This window comes from Wolffia australiana, chromosome 20, assembly GCF_029677425.1.
Source record: "Wolffia australiana isolate 7733 chromosome 20, ASM2967742v1".
Lineage (NCBI taxonomy): Eukaryota > Viridiplantae > Streptophyta > Magnoliopsida > Alismatales > Araceae > Wolffia > Wolffia australiana.
The window spans coordinates 6,872,257-6,881,875 of record NC_135854.1 but is presented as its reverse complement, the minus strand read 5'-3'; the positions used below and the strand labels follow the sequence as shown (position 1 = coordinate 6,881,875).

The window sequence follows — 9,619 nt, the reverse complement described above, 5'->3', positions numbered from 1 at the left end:
TTAAACATATGTTCATTTCATTGAATAAGGATGACATATTTCCTGCCACCAATGACATAAGGTCACTTCATGACACCAGTAATATCTTTTGAACTAATTTTGAGGTAAATCATATTGGTAAAAGCTCTTATGTTCAATAATTCAGGTGTATCATGATAGTTCTTAAATATTTTAGAGTTATCACAAAAAGGCTGTATTGAAAAGATCCTTTGAAGAGCCAACATGGAAAGTGATATGTCACTCTGATGCTGTTCTAGCAAAGAATCCACTCTATGTTATTTGTATCTGATTGTGGGAACGTCGATAACATAGAGAAGTGTTTAATGAGCAATAGTAGGGTTTAACACCATGGAGGTAGAATTAATAGCGTGGTAAAAGCTATGAAATAATGGAAATTTGTTGTACAACTGTGTCACTAGTTTAAAAGTTATTGATGACTAATCCTTTCTGACAGTTAGGAAGCTGTTATGTTGGCCAACAATAATGTGAGATTGAAAAGTCTTAAAACATAGACATCAAGTTCTTAGTTGTGAAAGAAAGTGTTCAGAATGGTAATTTTCCAATTCAGTGCATTGACACAAACTCCATAGTTTCATATATAGATTGCTTCCAAGGTTTTTCATGAATGACCACTCAAATGATCTTTACCAGTCCCCAAGGGGATACATGATTCTTATAATTTTTTTGTAGTCATACAGGAACAGAAAATTTTGGGTATTTTTCATGCATGAATAACTTCTATGGTTTTCTGATATATTTATCAAACTTGCATGTATGAATCAACCGTCATGTAGCTTCCATGCTACAAATTCATACATGATCTTTGTCATTGATTGGATTAATGTATGTAAACATTTCTTAGTTTAGTTACACTTTATGTGACGAAAGCACATTTGGTTATATGCTAATCTGATGATGGATAAGATTGGTGAATATGGCGTAAAGAGTGTTAGCAAAAAATTAAAACTCAGAAGGTAATGATAACCATAACCCCAATTCAAGTGATCCACTGAATTTATTGTAGGGATTAAATATTCTGAAAAAATGTGGGGATTGCCTATGTTTGTGTATGGACTGATTCTATTCTCTATGTAGGATGAGGATAACTGGATGATACCCTAGAAGTTTTAGTGGTCCTCTATTCTCTATGTAGGATGAAGATAGCTGGTCGAGCCCCCGGGACGCACATGATGTTGAACCTCTCTTGGGGATCTCATTGCCTCTAACATCAAATTCTCTCTTGCACTGTCCCAAAAAACTCGTCTCCCACGTCTAATATTTCATCCATGCTCAAGGACCAAACCTTAACGATGGACCAAATTTTGGTTTATATTAACCTTTCAGATATCAGTGCAAGGATCCCTCATATTTTATCACCAAGAACAAGAACAAGAAAACTGCCTTGCACAAGAATATCATCATCATCATCGTGGATAATTTTTTCTACAATACAGCTAGAAAAGCTACGATGAAGACAAAAGTGAGGTCAAATTCTTGTTTTGTTTTAATTTTTGTAGATGGAGATGCCGTTCGATCGGACGGTCCTTGGCGATGGCAGCAAAACGGTGGGATTTTTATTAGAATAGAAAGAGGCCGCTTCCGGTTTTGCGATTAACCAGAACTATCCGTTACTTGGAAGCCTCTTGGAAACCTCTGACTGGTCCAGATAACTTGGTTGATGCAATCAAAAGCAATCTCTACATTCATGTATCTGGGATCCCAACGGGAAGATTGTGTGTATGTGAGTGGTTTACAGAGATAGCGGAGAGCGATATTGAGTAGAAAGAGAAAGAGTTTAAGGCAGAGATAGAGTCCGTAAAGAGGAAAAGAGAGAGCGAGAGATAGAGAGAATACGGAGAGGAAGTGGAAAAGATAGCGATAGAGAAACTCTCTAAAGAAAGACAGAAAGCGATAAAAGGTGCGAAAAGATAAAGCGAGGTTCAGAATGACTCAGTGAAGAGAAAAAGTAGAGAGAGGAAAAGATAAAGCGAGATAGAGTGACCAGAGAGAAAAATTGAGTAGAAAGAGATGTAGAGATATAGACTCCTGGAGAGAGAATCGTTGAGGAGAAAGAGACAGTGAGTCGAAAGATAATGAGATCAATAAATATAATGAAAAGTAGAGAGGGAAAGAGATAGTGAAATAACCAAAGATATTGAAAAGTAGAGAGATATATTGAAAATGAGAGAGAGATAAAGAAAGATATTGAAAATCAGAGAGAGAGATAATGAGATAAAGAAAGATATTGAAAATAAGAGAGAGAGATAATGAGATAAAGAAATATATTGAAAATTAGAGAGATATATAAATGAGATAAAGAAATATATTGAAAATTAGAGAGATATATAAATGAGATAAAGAAATATAATGAAAATTAGAGAGATATATATAATGAGATAAAGAAATATATTGAAAATTAGAGAGAGATAATGAGATAAAGAAAGATATTAAAAAGTAGAGGGAGAGTGATATAGAGAAAGATATAGAAATGTAGAGAGAGAGAGCACCAAACATATTGAAACAAATAATTCAGCCATTCACAACATACTTAGCACCATTGATAAAGAAGCAACCAACATTACAACTAAACGTATAAACAAACGGTCGATATTTGCTGTCATTGAAAATCCATTGTGTACTTCAATACATTATCGAACGGGACTAAATCATGATTAAATATGGAAACAGATCTGAACCTCTGCTGAGCAAACTGAGAGGCAAATAAAAAATACAGAGATTACACTATTAATGCACATGACTGTCATCAAACGCTGATCTAACTATGTTTTGATATAAGTAAATGCACCAACCCTGTCTACTCCCTATACCTTTCTTTATATCGCCATTTTAGACATGGAGCCCATCTAGCTCTCACTGAGATTCTCTAACGTGATCATAATTACCAATTTTTGACTAGTTCAAGCAAGGGGTCCCAGTCGTCATTGACGATGACAAAATCATTATTGCCCAATTTTTTTGTCCGGATTCTCTCTCACTTGACGTTTAGTTAGAAAAGTTTAAATTCAAATTTGAGGTAATTAAAAAGTCTCACAAACAAATAACAAATATAAGTATAATATTACAAAATTTCAATATAGATAACAATTTAATTATAATATAAATTAGGATCACACTAATAGTATATTCAAAGTGAATTCAAACTTTTATGGTTAATATAAAAATATAAATCTTTATAACAACTGAAACTAGATCAATAAATTCAAGGTTGATTTTCGACATGAAGAGTGATTTTCTCTTTGACCTAAACTGTAACATATAAATTATAGAACTACCAAATATGTAGATTACTGGCTTTTCAAAAATAGAAATGAGAATGAATCGTCTTTCCTCGGATGAGAAGCAGAGATATGGAGAGAGTAGTGAGAGAAAGTTGATGATGTGGATCCATTCCATGATGGGCAAGATAAAAGGAATCAATAAATGGGGTCACAGATGTACGACAGAGATTGTCTTTTTCCTACAATCTGTGTGCTTACGTGGAGCCCATCTGGCCGTCCCTTCAATTCTGCACCCATGTAAGAGACCAGTCCAGATCAGTTATACCGAGTCATGTACGGCTCTATCTGCTTTCCAGCTCTTGCAAAGCGCTGACGTCACTACAAAAATCCATTTTTTCTTATAGGATACTTTGAAGATATCGACCAAGTCAACACCTTCTTCTTTCCAATGTATCCTACTAAAATTAAATCTAACTAAGATGGTTAAACAGCCGCCCAGTGGATTGTTTTTCTAAAATTTTCCAAGTAACCCTTTTCAGAGAAATTATGGATAATAGTAAATTTGCCATGTTGATGTTAATCTTGACCAAGAAGTCAACTTTTTGACGCCAACCCATTATTCCTCCGGAAATATGACATAATGGGTAAGAGAGAAAAAGTCACCTCTCTCTCTCTCTCTTCTCTCTTCTCTCTTCTCTCTCTAACCCATCCAATAAACCAATGTTCTATCTAGTTAACGGAGAGAGAGCTTTGGAGAGGATGAGCGGAGGAACCTTCCCCCCTCTTTCTCTCTGCAAGCGCGGCAGTATCTTACCCACTTTGACCCAGCTCCCCTATTCCCAGCCTTTCTCTCTCTAATCTTCCTCTACTTCTTCTTCATCTTCTACCTCACCGGAGAGAAACCCATCAGGAACCCATGTCGAATTTCCCTCCAACTTCCTCCCAGCAGAGCTCCTCTTCAAGCTCGAGGCCATCCCGGCCGACTTCAGTGTTGCCTTACAAGACCCAGAATCTCAGAGAACTGTACCAGATCGGAAAGAGGCTCGGACAAGGCCAATTCGGAACGACTTATCTCTGCTTGGAGAAGTCCACCGGCCTGCGGTTCGCCTGCAAATCGATCCCCAAGAAGAAGCTCCTCTGCAAGGAAGACTACGACGACGTCTACAGAGAGATTCAGATCATGCACCATCTCTCAGAACACCCCAACGTTGTGCGCATAAAGGGCGCTTATGAAGACGCTCTCTCCGTGCATATCGTGATGGAGTTGTGCGCTGGGGGAGAGCTCTTTGATCGGATTATACAGAAGGGGCATTTCAGCGAGCGGAAGGCAGCGCAGTTGATCAAGACTATTGTCGGTGTTGTGGAGGCTTGTCACTCTTTGGGGGTTATGCACAGGGATCTCAAGCCGGAGAACTTCCTCTTCCTTAACCAGGGCGAGGACGCCGCCCTCAAGGCCACCGACTTCGGCCTCTCCGTGTTCTACAAGCCTGGTAGAAATCTCTCTCCAGACCCATTGACGAGAATTCATCTGGCTATTACTGGATTTCTTTGAGAAGATTGAATATTTTCTCAATTGGGCGTCCGAGAAATTCGAGTTGGTTCTGATAGAATCGGATTTTTTTGCGATGATTTCTGGTTTCCTCGGTTGGGCATTCCAGAAATTTATGTGGGTATTCAGTTTTTTGAGTAGATCGGATTATTGTTTCGGAGATTTCTAATTTCCTCTATCGGGCATCCGAGAAATTCTTATCGGTGCAGAGTTTTCGAGTGAAAGTCAGTTTTTACGATACGTTTCCAGGGTTCCTCTATCGGGCATCCGAGAATGCAACTGGGTTCTCAGTTTTCGAGTTAAAATAAGATTTCTTTGAGTATATTGCCGTTTTCCTCAATTGGGCATCCGAAGAATTCTCATGTATCCAAAGTTTTTTTTTTCAAGAAAATTGGATTTTTCTTCGAGAAGATTGTTGATTTCCGCATTTGGGCATCCGAGAAATTCATGCAAGTACCGAGTTTTTTGAGAGAAAAGAGAATTTTAGTGTGAAGTTTTTTTGATTTCCTCATTTGAGTGTCCGAGAAATTCAAATGGATCTAGAGTTTTTTAGAAAAAAGAATCTGATTTTTAAGCAGAGATTTGGATAAGATTTCTGATGTCTCAATCGGGCATCCGGGAATTCATATGGATAGTGAGTTCTTGAGAGGGCTGTCTCTGTTCTTGGCGATATCTCGCAGGAGATACTTTCTCGGACGTTGTGGGAAGCCCCTATTACGTTGCCCCGGAGGTTCTACGCAAGTACTACGGCCCCGAGTCTGATGTTTGGAGCGCCGGAATCATCCTCTACATCCTCCTCAGCGGCGTTCCACCCTTCTGGGCAGGTTAATCTCCAATCTTTCTCCCAATTTTCATCGATACATCGTCATCTATCAAGCAATCTATCTATCTTTCTAATAGTATATCTATCTATGAATCTTTTTTCCTTGAAGAAAATACGGAAGATCACCGATGATGAACCCAAATCTTTCTATCAATCTATATTCCATCTCTATACATCTGTCTGTCTGTTTATATCTATGTATCTTTATTAGGTTAATAGCACAGTACATCCCAAACTTTGTCCAAAATCTGCGAGTTAACCTTAGCCTTTTTTTGGCAGGGTATATCCCAAACTCACTAAGTCATCTCCGATATATCCTGGTGATGACATGGAGTCCATCATGGCTGCCAGGTGGATCTCTGGCCAGATTTTTACTTGGCGGAACCCACCTGGCAGCCACGCTGGATTCCACGTCATCACCGTGATATGTCTACCTGCCAAGGGTTTAACTTAAAGAGAGAGAGAGGTATTCTCGTTTTTAAGGAGAGAGAGAGGCGTGCTTGAGGAGAGAGAGAGGTTTTAGAGAGAGAGGCGTTGTTCTCTAGAATACCTCTCTTTCTCTCTCTAAAACACCTCTCTTTCTCTCTCTAGAACCTGCCAAGGGTTTTCCGATGAGAGAGAGAGGCATTCTAGAGAGAGAGGGAGAGAGAGGTGTGCTAGAGAGAGAGGAGAGAGAGGTGTGCTAGAGAGAGAGAGGAGAGAGAGGTGTTCTAGAGAGAAAGAGGTGTTCTAGAGAGAGAGGTGTTGTTCTCTAGAACACCTCTCTTTCTCCCTCTAGAACACCTCTCTTTCTCCCTCTAGAACACCTCTCTTTCTCTCTCTAGAACACCTCTCTTTCTCTCTCTAGAACCTCTCTCTCTCTCCTTCTCTCTCACTCTCTTTCTACAGAGAGAAAGAGAGGTGTTCTAGAGAACAATGCCTCTCTCTCTAGAACACCTCTCTTTCTCTCTCTAAAACCTCTCTCTCTCTCCTTATCTCTCTCTCTCAAGCACGCCTCTCTCTCTCTCTCCTTCACTCTCTCTCTAGATTGCCTCTCTCTCTTTAAGTTAAACCCTAGGCAGGTAGACATATTGACGTGGAATCCAGCGCGGCTGCCAAGTGGGTTCCGCCAAGTAAAAATCTGGCCGGAGATCCACCTGGCAGCCACGTCATCACCAGGATATATCGCAGACGACTTAGTGAGTTTGGGATATACCGTGCCCAAAAAAAAAAAGCTAAGGTTAACTCGCAGATTTTGGACATAGTTTGGGGTGTACCGTGCTATTAACCTTATCTTTATTTGTATCCATCTCAATTTACTTATCCATTCATCCTTTCTGTCTATCTAATACACGTAATTTAAGTATCTTTCGTTCTATCTATGTTAATATTTCCTCTTGCAGAAACCGAGTCGGGAATCTTCAGGCAGATTCTGCAGGGTGCATTGGACTTTGAATCTGAACCCTGGCCTTCAATCTCCGACAGCGCCAAGGATCTGATCCGGAACATGCTGAACAGAAACCCAAGAAAGAGATTCACCGCCTACGAAGTTCTTCGTAAATGATTCTACCATCGCACGGATCACTTCAGTTCTTTGCTAAAATGAGTGTCATAAAGTTTATTTTTTTTTTTCAGGGCATCCGTGGATCGTTGATGATAGTGTCGCCCCTGACAAGCCGTTGGATTCCGCCGTTCTGTCGCGCTTGAAGCAGTTCTCGGCGATGAACAAGCTCAAGAAGATGGCACTGCGAGTAAGGACCGCGATGAATAAACTTACCCTGAGCCCTAACCGGAGTCCCTAAACAGTTCCAACGAAGAATAATTGTCCTCAGATATAATCACCTCTTCTGGTCGATATGATAATTTAGCTACATCGCTTCTTTTTCTTCTGTAAATTAACTTTTCTCTGACTTAGATTTTTCAGCAATAGATTAAAAGAAAAAATGGGATTTCCTCGATAACTTCCCCGCATCTCTTTGATATGTTAATTATTCTACCGGGTGGTTTTTCGTCGACAGGGATTAATTTCTATGGTCTAGTTGATCAGAGAAAGATTTGTTTTTTGCTTATTGTCATTTCCGAGCAGAAAAGATGGAGCTTTTAAGGAAAAAATAAGGGATGAACGAACCGCTTATTTGCCGTTAAACAGCATTTGAGATTATTCTGTGAAATTATCGTCTTTTTTAAAGCCAAGAATCTGACTTTATCTCTTCAGGTTATCGCGGAGAGGCTATCGGAAGAGGAGATTGGAGGGCTGAAGGAGCTCTTTAGGATGATAGACACAGACAACAGTGGCACGATAACATTCGATGAGCTCAAGGAAGGGCTCAAAAGGGTCGGCTCAGAACTGATGGAATCAGAGATTCAGGATCTCATGGACGCGGTATGGGATAAAGTTTTGTTTTTATTTTTGGGGTTTATAAGATAATATAGTGCAAACTTTTCTTCAAAAAAAATATAGTGGAAACTTGATACGGAAATCGTTGCGTTGACAGGCTGATGTCGACAATAGCGGGAGCATTGACTATGGAGAGTTCATTGCAGCCACGGTGCACATGAATAAGCTGGAGAGGGAGGAGAACTTGGTTTCGGCCTTTTCATTTTTCGACAAGGATTCAAGCGGGTACATAACCATTGATGAGCTCCAGCAGGCCTGCCAGGAGTTTGGCCTGAGCGATGTTCACCTCGACGACATGATCAAAGAAATCGATCAAAACAATGCAAGCTCTCTCTCCCTTTCTCTCCCCTTTTCTATCTTCCCTTCTCTGTCTCCCTCTCTCTCTCCTTCTCTCTCTCTCTCCCCCTCTTTCTCTCGCCATGTCTCTCTCTTTCTATCTCTTTCCCCCCTCTTTCTATCGCCATGTCTCTCTCCCTATTTCTATCTCTCTCCCCCCTCTTTCTCTCCCTGTTTCTATCTCTCTCCCCCCTCTTCTCTGGCCATGTCTCTCTCCCTATTTCTATCTCTCGCCCCCCTCTTTCTCTCGCCATGTCTCTCTCCCTATTTCTATCTCTCTCCCTCTCTCTCCTCTCTCTCTCTCTCATTTTATCTCCCTCTCTCTCTCTTTCCTTCTCTCTCTCTCTCTCTCCTTTTCTCTCCCTCTCTCTCTCTTTCCTTCTCTCTCTCTCTCTCCTTTTCTCTCCCTCTTTCTCTCTTTCCTTCTCTCTCTCTCTCCTTTTCTCTCCCTCTTTCTCTCTTTCCTTCTCTCTCTCTCTCCTTTTCTCTCCCTCTCTCTCTTTCCTTCTCTCTCCCTCTCTCTCGTCCCCCTCTTTCTCTCGTGATGTCTCTCTCATCCCTATTCATTATTTCTCTCTCTTTCTCCATCTATATATCTGTCTGCTACTAATATGCATGCCTCTTTCTTTCTCTGTCGTAACAACATCCTATTGGTGCTCTTTTTCTCTCTCTGTCTGTCTCTTATGATGGGTTAAGACTTGAATGCCTTTCTCGCTACTCCTGTCACTAATTATTCTGTTGGGTTTCTCTTTTGTCAGGATGGACAGATAGATTACAGCGAGTTTGCAGCGATGATGAGAACAGGGAATGGAGCGATTGGGAGGAAGACCATGAGGAACACCTTGAGAATCAATCTTGCTGACATTCTCAAGTCTGGGGATTAGTGATTCTGCCTACTTTCATCTGGAGTTTCTGTGGTTGACTCGTGAATTCTGTGATCAAATATCCTTTTGAATAGAGGAAAATGATCATTTAGAGGGAAGTGCTTGCCATTGATTAAAGTTTTAGAGGGAGTATGATCATTTAAAGTTTTCTTGCTGATATCAGTGGGTTTGAAGGAATATGCTCTGAATCGCTCACCATGAGCCTCTCAAGGTTGATAATTTATGCCTTTTTCCATGAGTTGCCAATGATTCAACGAGATTCCCAATTCATTGTGCTCAATGTCTAATCTCCATTAGTGGAGTTGTGTGTGTAAAAAAACTTTCAAGCCATACATAAAAGGATATAGATATAACCATGAATTTGAAACATGCACCACAATGAAGCAAGAAGGGGCCCTTTAACAGCCTGAC

At 40.3% G+C, this 9,619-nt stretch overlaps 1 protein-coding gene across 1 annotated transcript; it reads left to right on the top strand.

The window, feature by feature from the left end:
• The first annotated feature begins 3,979 nt into the window (after positions 1–3,979).
• Positions 3,980–9,365, top strand: CDPK2 (calcium-dependent protein kinase 2). The gene is made up of 7 exons (XM_078591406.1): positions 3,980–4,729; positions 5,469–5,612; positions 6,994–7,146; positions 7,226–7,341; positions 7,806–7,973; positions 8,086–8,310; positions 9,083–9,365. Exons 1-7 carry the CDS (start codon positions 4,156–4,158, stop codon positions 9,206–9,208), a joined length of 1,506 nt encoding a protein of 501 aa, XP_078447532.1. The 5' UTR covers positions 3,980–4,155; the 3' UTR covers positions 9,209–9,365.
• Positions 9,366–9,619: the final 254 nt, after the last annotated feature.

What these genes read in the sequence shown, in the direction of transcription:
- CDPK2 (XM_078591406.1), top strand. Translation starts at nt 4,156, where the DNA reads ATGTCGAATTTCCCTCCAACTTCCTCCCAGCAGAGCTCCTCTTCAAGC. An exon ending in CTCCGTGTTCTACAAGCCTG is followed by an intron (nt 4,730 to 5,468) that starts GTAGAAATCTCT and finishes GATATCTCGCAG; the next exon opens with GAGATACTTTCTCGGACGTT. An exon ending in TCAAGAAGATGGCACTGCGA is followed by an intron (nt 7,342 to 7,805) that starts GTAAGGACCGCG and finishes TTATCTCTTCAG; the next exon opens with GTTATCGCGGAGAGGCTATC.